Genomic DNA, 16,283 nt, shown 5'->3' with positions numbered 1-16,283 from the left:
AGCTTTTTTGAAGAATCTCCTAGCCTCACTTTACATGTAGCACAGGAGACCCAACAGAGGAACCTAAATGACACTGCTTAACTGGGCTTTCTCTCACCACTTCTCCTGCCTCCTCTATGATGCAAAGAACACTGATGCACTTGACCGGAACCAGAAGACACCAGTCTGTACCCTCCTCCTTCCCCTGTGTTTACAGCAGCTGAAACTGATGCCACACGCCTCACATTTAGCAGTGGTAGTAATAGCACTGATAAATAGTTCAACTTTTAAATAATACATTTGTTAAATAGCAAGTGGATAGACAAATACTTAACAATTTTTTTTTTATTTTAGTGAATGGACTAAAATGTAATTTGACCCCCCCCCAAATATTTAAAGGTAGTGAAATGACACTTTATATATCACAAGATATTTTCTATAAATCACAAATATCTAAATTTGATGAACATTAGTGAATGGACACCCAGATCTCATAATATGCTCTCGAATAATGGTTTTAGCAAATTTTATTTTTAGTCTTCAAAAAGACGCATTGTGGCAGCTGTACAATTATCAATGTCTCCTTGATGAAGTGCACATTAAGGCTTGATTCACACCTATGCATTTTTAGTGCTTTTTGCATTTTGCACTACAGATCGTGTTCCATAGGAAACAATGTTAAATGGACTGTAGTGCAAATCTGCAAAATGCAAAAAGCACTAAAAAGGCATAGGTGTGAATCCAGCCTTAGGCTGGGTTCACACCACAGCAGGGAGCAGCTCACAGCAGGGGTCCGATGTGTCCATGTTCACCGTTTCAGGTCCGATTTCAGCCCCAATTTTTGGCTGAATTTGGACCTGAAAACAGACGAGAAGACGCACAGGATTCCTGTGCAATTCGCGCTGGAGCCGCTCTGGAGATGTGAGAACCCGGCTCCATAGAGAGCCGGTCACAATCTTCTGATATGTGAAGAAACCCGCAATAGTGTGAAACAGGCCTCAAGGGATTACAGCAACTGCCATTGGAGGGAGAGGGAGAGGTGTGTTCCTACATAAGTACTCTCTATCACTCTCCGTAGCCTTCAAATTCCTTTTGTTGCTGCTCTCGCTTCCTGTTAGGTGGCTGCATTAATTTTATATGATCTTATTGTGTGCTGCCATGTAGCCACCCTCTCTTGCTTGCTCCCAAGGTGAACTATGGGATTTGTAGTGTGAGAAAAACCACTGTATATCTAATCAACATGAGCAATTCTTTCCCAAGAAACACTGCATTAAGAGACAACATGTGAATATAGCTAAAGACATAACAAGGTTTTCCATTTTATTCTGTATATATTTTTTATGGTAACATATCAGCGGATGGTAACATTAAATGTTATATTTACAAATGTTTTCCTTTTTACAAAGTTTTTATATGCGGCACACTTATTTCATGACATGTAAACTAATCAGAATAATTGTTTACATTAAAACTACAGCAGCAAAGAATGAAAAACAAAATGACAATGCAAGTAGGAATACAAGGCTTATAATTAACTGGTTAGAGGTGAAGACTGATTCAATAATAAATGAGAATAAGGAGTAAAGGCCATAAAAACAAAATTAGTTTCAGGACTTCTTGTACTCAATTCGCTCTACTTTCACATCATCCCCAATTAACTGGTACACGTAGGTGACCACTGTAGAAGCCTGGATATCCATGAGTACAAAGGAAGGAATAATGTTGCTGTAAGACATCAAAATGATAAAAATAAATTGTTTTGCATCTAGAACTAAAGAAATGTCCTTATTATAAGCAAACTATCATTACACCAACCATTCAACAATTTTCATATAGTGGCAGTATAAATTCCGTCATTTATAACTTCAGTTAAAATTTAGATTTCCCCAAATTGAACATGGTTAACAGTTGAGTTTTAATTTCCAGAGAATGAGGCTGGTTTACTAAAGGAGTTGAGAATCTTCACACAAATTGTGTAACCTTCACTTCCATTATCCAATCATGTGGATAGCAAATTTCTTTTTACCTCTAATCTTCACATTTATTGTATAAAAAAAAAAAATCTCAATTCCCTTACTAAATCTGCCCAAAAAATGTCCATGCTGACCCTCTGGATTCAATTCTTTGGACCAGGTGCAGGTAAGTGTTTATAGGGGGACTGGGCCTTGGGTGTCACTTCATCACGGCCATCTTATTATTAAGCCAAGAGTCGGCACATGTGTTTAATACGTGCATAGAGCTAGCACTGGTGCAATATTCTGCTTTTATTTATTAAACCTTGTAAATAAAAGAACATTCGATCTTGTGTACTTCCCTTTTCTTACCATATACATTGGGTGTTCCTGAGGACCTATGTACCCTTCCTATTGGAAAAGAGGAGTGAGGATCTGTTAAAAGCCTGTCAGAGCTCACAAATTATCTCCGGGAACACTGCTTACTTTGAACTTCTGGTAATGCAGTGGTCATGGCTTCGAGGTGAGCGGACAGTTTGTATGGTGGTGGAACGCAGAGAACTTCTATTATTTGGATCACAATGTATATACTGATTGAATTTAAATGTTACACCATTTGTGGACTATCATATTTGTTGCACACTATAAAATTGTATTAGATGTTTATAGCACTTTAATATTTAGGTGTTGATATTTAGTACAAGAGATTTATTTTTGTTGTGCTGCACTGTTTTCCATTTAAAGTATTTAGAACTATGTATTGGCTTTTCTGATCTTCACACTTGCTCTGGGTCAGCAACTGTGAAATAAGGAAGCCAGTGGGTCAGTATAAAAGTCAGGCAAATAGCACATCAGGCTGAGATGTACTTTATTCAGATCAGCGATCCTTGTGTGCAAGTTACCGTAAATGGATGATCATGCAAATATGAAATTAGAGTGGAGCAATTCTATTTGCAAAACAGGAAGCAGAAGTGCATGACATGGAAACATTGAGCTACGTAAACAAGCATTTCATACTTACCTGCTCTGTGCAAGAGTTTTGCACAAAGTGGCCCCCGATCCTCCTTTTCTGGAGGTCCCCCCGCGGTGTTCTTGGCTCCTCCTGTTCGGTGAGTGCCCCCATGGAGAGCCGATTTCCACGGGGGCACCCGTGCGGAGCGCACTCCCGAGACAGCAGGACTCGGCCCCGCCCCCGTGTCACTGGATTTGATTGACAGCAGCGGTAGCCAATGGCTCCTGCTGCTATCAATCCATCCAATGAGGACCCAAGACAGCGGCTGGACCCGTGCCTGTCACTGGAACGATCGGGTTCAGGTAAGAAAAAGGGGACCTCTGAGGGGCAGCGCAGAAGGTTTACACCTTAAAATGCATAGAATGAGACTGAGACTTTACAAAATGTCCTTTCCTGTTATAATTCCTTAAGCTCTTCTTTAAATTGGTATTAAACCCAAAACCAAAAATGTAATCTATTGCCACTTGCCAATAATTAGATGTGGTGGCTGCAATTTTTTTTTTTTTTTTAGGCTTTTTTCCCCCCTCTGTTTTCATCTGGTGAGTCTGCCATTAACACATCTCCTATACTTTGGTGCCCCCACTCTGGAGGAAGGAGCACCTTTAAACAGCAGTACTGTCAGTCTGGGGGTAGGGGAGTATTAGATTGACTAGCAGTTACACAAGCATTTACAGCAAACTTTTTTCTTCTTTTGGGATAAATGTTTTACAATAATAAAATAAAAGCTGATCATTGTAAGCACCCCTGTCAGTGTTAAATGATTAGTCTCAACACTTTTAATTGAAACATTTGCAAGAGAGCTTGTTCCTTTGAAAAAAACAGACTTACTGACCAGAACAGGTGAAAATAAAAGAAAGACGACCCAAAAACACACCACTAATGCAGCCATCACATCTAAGAATTGGCAAGCTGCATTTTAATAAAAGGTTTGTTTTTGATTTTAATAGGACTTTAAGAAGCAAGCCATACCAGCAGAGATGAGCAGAATATCAGACAAAAGTCCAACACCAGACTGTGAAGATTATCACACAAGTGCTGAAACCTCTGCCTGTATATGTAGCCTTTATTTTTGAAGCACAGCAATGTGAAATACATAGAGTTATGACCAAAAATATCAGCATCCCTGCATTTCTGTCAGATAATGCACCACTTCGCCCAGAAATTTTTTGCAATTACAAACGTTTAGGCATTCTCATATTTATTTCTATTGGTATAACACAAAAGGCACAAAAAGCCAAATGTGACACATTTCACGCAAAAAAACTCCATAAATGGACTGGACAAAAATTATTGGCACATTCTCAAAATTGTAAGAAATAATTGCATTCCAAGTTTGTGATGCTCCTTTAATTTGTAATTATACTCAATTGTATCAATTAACAGGTGCTGACAATATAGAAATCACACCGGCAACCAGTTAAAATGGTGAAAAATTGACTCAACCCTTTCTGTTGTGTGCCACATGGAAAAGAGAAATAGCAGCAAAGAATTGTCTGAGGATTTGAGAACAAAAATTGTGGAAAAGCATGGACAATCTCAAGGTTCATCTCCAGAGATGTTATTGTTCCTGTGTCCACTGTGCGCGACATTGTCAAGAAGTTTACAGCCCATGGCACTAGCTAATCTCTCTGGACGTGGACAAAAGAGAAAAATTGATCAAAGAGCTTGCCACAACTTACCCAAGGAAGCCAAAATCTTTTTGGGAGAATGTGCTGTGGACAGATGAAACAAAAATTACAGCTTTTTGGTAAAGCCCACCGCTCTATGGTTTTCGGGAAAAAAGAAATAGGAGGCCTTTAAAGAAAAGAATACAGTACCTACATTCAGGTTCACTGGATGTTTTGGGGTTGCTTTGCGGCTTCAGGCACTGGATGTCTTGACTGTGTACATGGCGTTATGAAATCTGAAGACTACCAAAGAATTCTGGGGTGGGATGTAGAATTCAATGTAGGACCCAGTGTCAGAAATTTGGGTCTCGGGTAGAGGTCGAACGATATGGGTTTTTCTCTGGCCGATGCCGATATTTAGAAATTGCGGCGACCGATGGCCGATATATGATGCCGATTTTTTTGGGCCGATATGTTAAGCCGATTTTTGTTTTTTACCCCTTCATCTCATAAAATCTAAGTTAGACCCCTTTCACAATGGGGCGTTTTTCAGGCGCTTTTGGGCTAAAAATAGTGCCTGTAAAATGCCTGCAAAACGGCTCCTCTGCAGTCTCAGTGTGAAAGCCCAAGTGCTTGCGCTGGCAGGATGTTAAAAAAAAGTCCTGCAGCATCTTTGGAGCTGTGTATACCGCTCCTCCACCATTCCTGCCCATTGAAATGAATGCACACCGCTGCTGAAGCACCTGCAAAGCGATTCGGCAGCGGCACTTCACGGGCGCATTCAACCCCTTCCTCGGGCGCTAGCTGGGTTATAAGCGCCCCGCTAGCAGCCGAATAGCGCCGCTAAAATGACGGTAAAGCGCTGCTAAAACTAGCAGCGTTTTACCGTCAACGCCTGCCTGCTCCAGTGTGAAAGCAGCCTTAAGTAATAAGCAATACAGAAAATTTCTTACATTTAAACAGGTAATCAAAACTTTTTTTTTTTTTTTTGTCCAAAAAAGGAGGACTAACTTTACTGCTTAGTTTTTTTATTCATTAGTGTATTTTTTCCCAAAAAAAAAAAAATTTGCGTTTGAAAGACCGCTGTGCAAATACCGTGTGACATAAAATATTGCAGCAACCGCTATTTTATTCCCTAGGGTCTCTGATTAAAAAAAAAATTTTTTTTTTTTAATTATAAATTTTTGGGGGTTCTAAGTGATTTTCTAGCAGAAAATACATGATTTTTACTTGTAAGCCACAAATGTCAGAAAAGATTTAGTCTTTAAATGGTTAAACTGAGAACTCCTCCACACAGAGTTCAGTCCATTGATAAGTTTAAACATTGTATCTTTTTATCTTCTTTTATCAGACTTGGCAGGCTGCCCAGAGAGGATAGAAGTGGCTCCACAGAAGACTTCAGGCAACTTGCATTGACTTCTATTACAGAAGTCATTTGCAAGTCACGCTGAAGTTATAAATCTGACTTTTTATCAGCACAATCGGCCAATGAATTAAAAAACGCCAAATATTGGTCGACCTCTAGTCTCGGGCAGAGGGCATGGGTCTTACAGCAGACCAATGACCCAAAGCACAAGTCAGAAAGCAACCAGAAATGGGTTACATCAAAGCGCTGGAGAGTGCTACAGTGGGCAGCAATGAGTCCAGATCTAAATCCCAAAGAGCACCTGTGGAAAGATCTTAAAACAGTCGTTGGGAAAAAAAGGAACCCTTCCAATCTGTGAGACTTGGAATGAAAGAGTGGTCCAAAATTCCAGTAGAGGTGTAAGAAACTCATTGATGGTTACAGAAAGCGATTGATTGTAGTTATTTTTTCCAAGGGGGTGTGCTACCAAATATTACATTGAGGGTGCCAATAAGTTTGTCCAGTTCATTTTTGGAGTTTTGCAAGGAATGTGTCAGATTTGGCTTTTTGTTTCTCCATAGTTTATATACATACATACACACCGCAGGTAGAGCTCAGCTCCCAGGATGCAGCATGCGCCCTTTCCCTACTCTTGTCTATGTCCTAGCAATCAACAGCATGTAATAAAGGGTGGGCATAAAGATTTTCAAGGAAAATCCAATGCCAAGCTGTATACTATATGCTCTCAAACTGAAAGGAAAGCTTGAAGTGGTTACACTTAGTATTTACTGCAATAACAGCCATGTGCTTGGTTTAAAATGAATCCACTGGCTTTTCTATACTTAGACTCTGAGGTTTATTTACTAAAGGCAAATCCACTTTGCACTACAAGTGTGCTTGGAAGTGCAGTTGCTGTAGATCTGAGGGGGACATGTAAGGAAAATAAAAAACAGCATTTTAGCTTGCACATGATTGGATGATAAAATCAGCAGAGCTTCCCCTCAGATCTAAAGCGACTGCACTTTCAAGTGTACTTGTAGTGCAAAGTAGATTTGCCTTTACTAAATAAACCCCAAAGTGATTTAGGTGGCTGCAAAGGCTTCTATATTTCCAAGAAAGTGTTACAGCCACTGCTGCTATCCAACACTTCCAGGTTTTTGGATAACTGGTCCCTCCCCTTGTCCTGTGGTTCCCTTCCCTGACCACAAACCACTGCAATACACAGTAATAATGCAAGCATTTGTTGGAGAACCACGCTATCCAAACACATTCAGAAGTGTCAATGTGTATATGTATGTATATATATATATATATATATATATATATATATATATATATATATATATATATATATATATATATTATACACATACATATATATATATATATATATACACATACATATACACACACAAATTTTTTTCCCACAGAAGCCTGCAAAGCATTGCACCTGTGACCAGTGGATATGGGGGTGGGGTTGGCTTGGCAACGTGGTAAAACCTAAATACGGGTTTAACATGTACAATGCAAAAAGGCGAAGGCTCAAAATAAAGGCAATAGAAATGCGGCTGTTTCCCTAGCCAGCACCTCTGTTTCTTTTATCAGCTTTTATACAAGTTCACTGTAAGAAAATACCATCTTGAAGTTACCTTCTAAACCAAAGCTGGCAAGATTTAACTCACCATTCTAAAGCACTGTAGGCTCCTGTTGCAGATCCAGGGTTAATATAAAACTTGTTTTCATGCTCAAAGGCCTCAAATTTCTGCGTATGTCCGGAAACCATTATGTCTACATCAAGTTGCCGCTGCAATAGTGCCAGGCTAGCCATGTCACCCCAAGGAATGACCTGGTGGCCATGGATTAAGCCGATTTTGAACTGCCCAACTGTCACCACTTTTTGTTCTGGGTAGTTTAGGTTCTATGGGAGGAAAATAAATAAATAAATAAATAAATAAACACAGGAGATTAATGAACTCCAGCTTGGAAAAAAAAAATCTGCTGTTAAAGTTAAATATCAGGTTATATGTAGGGGGAATTTCCTAAATTGGAGCAATTAAAAAAATAAAAAAACTAAAAAAAAAAAAAAATAAAAAATGTAGTAAGCATTTAAGGCAAATAATAAATTGCAGGGGTGGGTGGGGAATTAGGGGAGCAAGGTTGGAGAGGGAGAGGGTCTGCTGCCTTTCTATGGATTTTTAGTTGCTGCTTGGTGGTGTACACACTACAGTCTCTTAAAGCAATAAAAAGTGAAAGTCTAAAAAAAAAAAAAACGCTGACAGGCAGGGATTTTATGACAGAAGAGATCATAAAAGGTCTCTTCTGTCATAAATGTTCCCCCTGCCTGTCAGCGGGTAAGGTGATTTGAGCCACACATGCGCGGTGATGGGACTCCCATGCGCATGAGTGACGTCACCTTAGCCTGGCCAATCGGCTGAAGATACTAAGCCCGGGTGAAGATGGGAGCCGATGGGGACCAGGGAGAGCACTGTCAACGCTGCGCTGGAGGGCACAGTTTTAAGGCAAGTCTGTCATAATGTACCAGTATACAGTGCATACTTGTACATTATGACTTAAACCTGCCGAGTGACCCATTTTTTTTTTCCATTATTACAGACTTTACTAATGCTTTAAAAGCAGTAAAATCCCTTGTACAACAATCACAGGTTCCCTATTCGGGGCATATGCGGTGATATCAAACTAACTATTGGGATCTTAAAGGGGTTGTAAAGTTGTTTTTTTTTTTTTTTTTTTAAATAACAAACATGTTATACTTACCTTCACTGTGCAGCTCGTTCTGCACAGAGTGGCCCCGAACCTGGTCTTCTGGGGTCCCTCGGCGGCTGTTTCAGCTCCTCCCCGCAAGCATTTACCACCTTCATGCGAGCTCCCTCGCACGGTGGTGAGTGCTTGCGGGCGCGCTCCCGTGATACAGCTGGCGGCTATAGCCGCTCGCTGTATCACTCGGCCCCGCCCCCCGGCGCGCCGCGTCATCGGATGTGATTGACAGCAGCGCGAGCCAATGGCTGCGCTGCTTTCAATCCATCCACTGCAGCCAATCAGCGACCAGGCTGAGCTGCAATGAAGCTGACGAGGACGAGGAGCGAAGATTCGAGGCGTCAGGTAAGTAAAACGGGGGGGCTGGGGGCGGCGGTACTGTCAAAAGTTTTTTCACCTTAATGCATAGAATGCATTAAGGTGAAAAAATTTTTACCTTTACAACCCCTTTAAAGTTATCACCATCAATCTCAGCTTTATAGCCAAAGATGCAGAGAAAATTGGATGAGAATTATCCAACTGCATTAATCTCTGCATTTCACATCAGGAGATTGTATTGTACAATAATCTTATTCCATGCATGGTCATTAAATGTTACATGTCAAACATATGCAAACAGAAGTGTCTATAAGAAATAACGAGAACCTCATCAAAGTCTCCTCTGACGATGTGAACATCCCCGGCCAGTGTCTTGAGGTAGTCATAGCTCTCCTTGGTACAGAGATTCCCAGTGCATAAAATATGTTGGATCTTGCCAGGCACAAGCAATTTTTTAAATTTTGCTGGCAAACTATTACATCGATGTGGGATATGTAGATCTCCTAACACCAAGACCAACTACAGAGGTTAAAAAGAAATCACATTAATTACACACAATACATAAAAAAAAAAAAAAATTATGCAAGATATTTATATAATGACACTCAAAAGCAGACATTAGTGTTTATTCAAAGCTGCATCCATTCATAATATTTATTGCCTGACAATTGCAATTTACTGTAAACTCTACAAAGTTAAAGAAAAAAAAAATGTATTTGTTGAACATGGTCAGTTAAAGTTAACCTACATTTAAAAAATTAGACAACCCACTAAATCCTGTGCTGTATAGTAGGCACCCCAGGAGCCTTTACTTACATCCCCTGCTCCTATCTGCTTCCCATGGTCCCTTGCATTCTGTTTGGCCCCTAATGTGGACAAACCCTTTTATAAAACTGAGAAAAATCCAATCTGAATATCCCTACACGGTCAACGTTTACTACAAAGGACAATGCACCACTTAAAATGTTAGACTTCTACAGTTCCAAGGTGCATACCAGTCAATAGAAAAGCAGAGTCAAAATGTCTCTCATGGGAGTGGATACATCTTTATAATTCACAAATACACTGCAAGAATCCAGTCACATCATAGTTTATTACAAAAAAAAAAAAAAAAAAAAAAAAAAAAAAGGGGGTTATAAAATATAGAATAAACTCAAAAAAAGAAAATAAAACAAACAGATAAAAATACAGGGGCCATTTTATTATCTCAGTCATGTATTTATTTCAATTTATGGTTTGTATTATTAGTCATTTTACAGCTCTTGTAGGTCAATGCCTTCAAAGACATATCAGTCTCCATAGGAAAATTTGATACAGATTACTTCCACCCTAGACATGCAAATTAGTCACATGACAGGCACAAGAACAGCAATCAATGAGTTTTTTTTCAAAGCAGTGAATAAAAAAGGAAATGCATCTATCCAAAATTCAATGATGTACCTACTCCGGTTTGTCCTCCGTTACTGATAAACCATTTTGGTACATATACTCTAACAAGGATGAGGCATTAAACTTAGAAGTGTATCCTTTGCTAGTTTTCTAGAAATAAAAAAAATGTAACTGGCTGCAAAGGGCTTTGGAAGGCGAATGTATGTTTTATTATATGACTAAGTTGTGATAGGAAAGGATAATGATTTCTAGTATAGAGGGAAAGATACATAGGAGTCCAATCACACACCCGCAGTGTTAGTGCACGATTAGAGGTAAACTTACTCTGTGCCCAGGCTTATGGAGGAGTTGATTGCAGACAAGGGAGTATGAAAGGGTGAAGCATGAGCGATGTTAAATAAAAAGAAAGCAAAAGAAAATGGGTGACAGATTAGGAAAATGAATACAAAATAAAAAATAATAAACGATTTGGGATGTTAAGAAAGAATATGATTTAAGAGGTTCCTTTGAAAAGCAGAAAAAAAAAAAAAAAAAAAGTGGTTTGAAGAATACTGTGGATATACTGACAACACTTGCCATAATATCTATAAAAAGTGTTCTTCATGATGAATGAAGGCTCGTAAAAAATATACTCACTCATTTTGGTTGTAAAAAAAAAAAAAAAAAAAAAACAAAAAACAAACACACACATTTAGGACATAATATAATATAATGTAATATAATATATGGTATGCTACAGTTAATGCATTTAATTTGATGCAAAAGAAAGTGAAGCTGTTGCACATTTTTCTTTCTCTGGTTAAAACAACAAAGGCAAAGTGAGTCTGTTATTAAACGTAAATTCATCTTTAATGTATGGAATTTGTATTACTGTATATGTTAATAAACTGAATTTTTGTCAGCCAGATCTGGACTGCACATTCAGTCAAGGCATTTACATATAGGATTGCTGCACTACTGCCAACAGCACTCCATCTCCAAAGAAGTTGTAGCTGCTGAAGAACTGTCCTGGGAAGGTCCCTGCCAGGACACAAACCGCAATTACAAACTGAAATGGGTTAAGGGGTTCAGAGTCTTCCCCACTCTATCCAAAAAACATGTCGACTACAGATATTTGAAAAGCACCAGTGACCCTAAAAATGCCCCCCCCCCCCCCAAACACAAAGTTGATTGAAGGTAGCCTTTGTTGGAAGACCCCCATCAGTCAGCCATTGCCCAAGAGTAGGGCTTCTCATAGAAATATGAGCTGCCAATATGGACCCTTACACAAAGGTGTCATCCATTCAGTCACTTTTTTTTAGCAAAGGAAAAAAAAAATTGAAGAAAATGGATTCAGATTACATCAGTTAACATCAATTTGCACATCTGTCTTCAGTTGAGTTCACATCAGTTTTTACTTCAGATCAGTTTATATCAGTCTACATCCTTTGTTGTAAAAACCAAATCAGAGGTGACAACTGTATAAACAAAAAAAAAAACTAAAAAAAAAAAAAAAAACTGTTTTTTGGTTCTTGCATAACAAAACGGACATAAACAGAACAGATGTAATCAGATGGCATCCGTTTACATTTATTCCATTTCAACAGATCTGAACGCTGGCTGTTCAGTTTAACAGAAAAGAAAAAAATAGAACTGAATGGATGTAATCAGATGATCATCCGTTTGTCCATAGAAATAAAATGCTGTCCATTTTTTATCCATCAGTAGACGGATAAAAAAAAAAAAAAACAGACAGACGGATTGCCTGTGTGAAAGGGGGCCTAATTGTGCAAACTCCAGTTGCCATCCTTTTCCTTTTTCACAGCAAGTATGCAGGAAAAGAGTCTTGACTTTAACGGCTTACCTTACAGTGAAGCAAGCATGAAGATGACACAGCTTGCACTTTTTTTTTTTTTTTTTACTTCTAAAGACAGCTCCCATATCTCTATTATGACTGGAAACTCTTTTCACCACTATTGTAATAAGCTGAAAACAATATCTAGGTCCACTCAATACATTACTGTGCACCAGTTAAAGCCCAGCGCTGTGCATTACCAGGTATAGGTTAGAACCCAGCACTGTATATTATCAGGTATTGGCTAGAGCTCTGTACATTTCCAGTTATTTGTCAGGACTCAGTGATGTACGTTACTGGGTACTGATAAGGAGATCAGCACTTTACATTACCAGGTATTGGTTAGTGATCAGTTCTGTACATTACCAGGTATTGTCAGAGCTCAGTGCTATACATTACCATTTATTAGGTTAGGGCACAAGGTCATACATTACTGGGGTGTTGGTTAAAGATCAGCACCGTACATCCCTGGGTACTGGCTAAAGTTCAGCGTTGTACATTACTGGGTACCATTCTGGCACAATTGCACTGCTGGCAGTTCTGAAGCACTCAGTGAAGTTCCCCCATGTTGACAGCTGTAAGAAAACTTATTAAACCTCATATCAATTACAGGTTGAAGCAGAACTCTGAGATAACAAAATACCCTTGCAGTTCCCAGCCATTTCCTGTACTGCAACGGTTAGATGCTTGCCAAGTCTAGGTGTAGAGGAACAAGCTGTAATATATCATCCCTCCCCACCTTCTCTGAGCTGTCAGTGTCCTTACACACATTGCAAGACTATTGGTCCTTTATTATCCTTGATGTGCGCACTGGCTAAGCATTCCGTAAACGCGTGTGAAATTGCACGTTTTCACACATGTTCACAGGACGCATATAAAAACGAAATAAAACAAACTAAAAAAAAACAAAACATTGTTCGTTGTTAATGGCCACCAGTCCCATGTTTCTACGCATGCCAAAATGCACTGTAAAAAAATTCAAAATACTGCAGGAGCTTCTGTGGCAAGTTAGTTGCACCTAGGGCAGCTTCAAATAAATCGGTTGCCCTGTGCATGTAGCACAAAAACGTGCATTGTGCTTGCCAAACTATTTATTGTTAAAGAGTAACTCCTTTTGTTAAAAATAGGAATGCACCAATACCGAATATTTTCACGAGTACGCATACGTTTGGCCCTGCACAGTAACACTAATGGCCTCTGCACAGTGCCACTTCTCTGGTACTAGTGAAAATGCTCCCAATACCTATACTTTTGTGGTGCGATTTGCATTCAAATTATTGGTTGCCCTGTGTATGTAGCACAAAGACACGGTATTGTGCTTGCAAAACCATTCACTGTTAAAGAGTAACTAGACTTTTGTTAAAAATAGGGATGTACCGATACAGAGTATTTTCTTAAGTACTCCTACCGATACTTTTTGCCATATACTTGCCGATACAGAGTACCGATAATTTGCGGCGCAATTTGTGTTCCTAGAAAATTAATTGGTGCAAATTGCATTGCAAAGAAATCGCATGCAATTTGCCCCTCTCCTCCTGTGTGTGCACCGCAGAAAGTGTGAAGCGAAGCAGCTGAATTTGATCATTCAGCTGCTGGGCTTCACACTTAACAGCTGAGTTCCAGTCCCCCATTTTTTTAAACACTCCGCCATACTTGTCTACACATACACAGCAACATTTAGAGAATGTCATATATGTGGGCGGCACAGTGGTGTTGTGGGTAGCACTCTCGCCTAGCAGTAAGAAGGGTCGCTGGTTCGAATCCTGACCACGACACTACCTGCCTGGAGTTTGCATGTTCTCCCTGTGTCTGCGTTGGTTTCCTCCGGGTACTCCGGTTTCCTCCCACACTCCAAAGACATGCTGGTAGGTTAATTGGATCCTGTCTAAATTGTCCCTAGTATGTATGAATGTGAGTTAGGGACCTTAGATTGTAAGCTCCTTGAGGGTGTAGGGACTGATGTGAATGTATAATGTATATGTAAAGCGCTGCGTAAATTGACGGTGCTATATAAGTACCTGAAATAAAATTAAAAAAAATAAATATGTGGTCCTTGTAGTTTATGTTAAAATAGTGGAATGCTATATCAGATCTCGGAAGCAGGCAGATTCCACTTCAGCTGTGGGCATCTGAAACCCTTCTTTTCATTTCTGGGAATTGGTGCAGTTGGCTACCCAGCATGCACCTCCCGATCTCACGCCTGAGTGGTAATGCCACTGTGCGGTGCTCTCTCTTCCTTTCCTCTCTTTCTGGTCTGGAAATAAAGCGAGATTGTGTCACTAGGCGATTCACATGGTTTCCTCAGATACATTAAGCCTATATCCCTGGAGTCCTTGTGAATTGCCTAGTGGCAAAATTGCCCTAGGCGGCTGCAGCCAGAAGTGCTGCTGAAAATAGAAAAAAAAAATAAATAAATAAATTGCCTTTTGTAAGAGCATTCTCAATGGCCATGGGAAAGATTGCACATGTAGAAAATGGGTGGAACGCCACTGTAAACAGTGCCCACACAGGAGGAGAGGGGTGGGAAGAGAAGTAGCAGATTGGCTCTCTCCTCTCCCATCCGTGCGAGGGAGGGTGAACTGTCAGTGCAGGCTCTGGGCTGTATGAGAGAGATGCTGTCAGCTCAAACTCCTGCTGAGGAGGCACTGATGAGTACTGATAGGTGGCATGGATAAGCACTGATGGATGATCACTGATGGGCGGCATGGATGAGCACTGATAGATGATCACTGATGGGCGGCATGGATGAGCACTGATAGATGATCACTGATGAGCGGCATGGATGAGCACCGATAGGTGGCATGGATGAGCACTGATGGATGAGCACCGATAGGCGGCACTGATAATCAGTGTAAACAACGTACTGACAGTCTTGCCGGTTAATGGCTCTCCTTTCCTCAAACAGACACAGCGTGGGAGGAAAGGACTGCTGGTAACCGGCTAGTCTGTTGCCATGTGATCAGCTGATCACATGGTAAAGGGCCGCTGTGATTAGTCCTTTACTGTGAAGGGCACAGCAGTCGCAGAGCCCCCCGGATGCACACCCCAGGGGGCGGGATTCTGGAAGAATATCCATGGACGCCTTCCCACTACTGGAAGCCGGGGGCTCGGATGGGGGGCTGTCAGGCCGGCCCTTGATGGTTTCTTCCACCGGGGCAATTAGCGCTCTGGTGGGAAGGGTACTTTTCCTACACGGATGTCTTGGATCTTCACAGAAAGGAAGTAGTAGTGGTTCCCATTTTCTTCAGCACCCTGTATTGTAATGTCAGTTCCTCCATGTCTCTCCCAGTGTTGGTGAACACAGATCAGCCTCGATCAATGGCACATGAAAGGCGTCAGAAGTGCTGACTTCCTGTGGGGACTTTTCATTGAGAATGACTGAGATCATATGACAGAACCACCACCCATGTCTGCAGCCCAGGCCTATGTCACTCCTTAGCCGCACAGCGGACCTTCCTTGCCGGACTATACATTGCACACCCTTCAAAGCCCCGCCGCAATAAAAGAACTGAGCACCGGGACGTGTCCCCCTCACTACCCCAGGTATCCGAGTTCTTACCATCCTGCACCCCGGAGTCGTGCAATCACACTGGATGCCGCAAGAATAAACGCGGTGACCAATGGGCAAAGAGAGGCCTCTGCCAATCACAAGATGGCGACAGCAGCAGCAAATGAGCAATCAGTCACCACAGCCAATCAGCGAACAGGCTGCTAAAGAATTTTCTACGGAGCGCCAGATAGGCCCAAATTAACGTCACATGAGAAAAAGGGAACGCAGGAAGCGTGACGTCTACGGCTGTCACATGAGTGGCCTGCGCCCTGGGCGGAAGCTGTTCTGCGCGTGCGCAGTTGTCTTCTGAGGTGTTCCCGCTTTTTATTGAGCTAAATGATGACACTATCAGGTTATTGGTCACAGGAAGGGATCCTGGAACTGTGAGATTTTCTGTGTCAGCAGTCAATGAGCTCTGTGTGCTGTTTTGGTCATGAAGTGTGTAATACCCGGCGGGCACTTAAAAGGTATTAAAACATAATGATGAGCTTTATTCAGAAAGACGCCTTTTATAGAGAATAT

At 40.8% G+C, this 16,283-nt stretch overlaps 2 protein-coding genes across 2 annotated transcripts in view; one reads left to right on the top strand and one right to left on the bottom strand.

Moving 5' to 3' along the window:
• Window positions 1-1,268: 1,268 nt before the first annotated feature.
• On the bottom strand, window positions 1,269-15,924 carry VPS29 (VPS29 retromer complex component). The gene is made up of 4 exons (XM_073626384.1): window positions 15,771-15,924; window positions 9,316-9,507; window positions 7,578-7,813; window positions 1,269-1,704 (listed from the first exon to the last, which is right to left on the bottom strand). The coding sequence occupies exons 1-4, from the start codon at window positions 15,771-15,773 to the stop codon at window positions 1,587-1,589; spliced, it is 549 nt and encodes a 182-aa protein (XP_073482485.1). The 5' UTR covers window positions 15,774-15,924; the 3' UTR covers window positions 1,269-1,586.
• RAD9B (RAD9 checkpoint clamp component B) overlaps window positions 15,715-16,283 on the top strand; it is a 96,359-nt gene continuing 95,790 nt past the window's right edge. Inside the window, exon 1 of the mRNA XM_073626373.1 lies at window positions 15,715-16,228. Coding sequence (XP_073482474.1) covers window positions 16,195-16,228 — 34 coding nt within the window. The 5' untranslated portion in view covers window positions 15,715-16,194. The remainder of the gene's footprint in view (window positions 16,229-16,283) is intronic.

Source organism: Aquarana catesbeiana, linkage group LG01, assembly GCF_042186555.1.
Source record: "Aquarana catesbeiana isolate 2022-GZ linkage group LG01, ASM4218655v1, whole genome shotgun sequence".
NCBI classification, from domain to species: Eukaryota; Metazoa; Chordata; class Amphibia; order Anura; family Ranidae; genus Aquarana; species Aquarana catesbeiana.
Note: the sequence above shows the minus strand (reverse complement) of the source record. Positions and strands in the feature narration are given on the sequence as shown.

Coding starts and splice junctions, on each gene's coding strand:
- VPS29 (XM_073626384.1), bottom strand. Junction 7,814..9,315: donor TCAGAGGAGACTTTGATGAG/GTTCTCGTTATT, acceptor TTCCTCCCATAG/AACCTAAACTACCCAGAACA. Junction 1,705..7,577: donor GCCTACAGTGCTTTAGAATG/GTGAGTTAAATC, acceptor GATGTCTTACAG/CAACATTATTCCTTCCTTTG.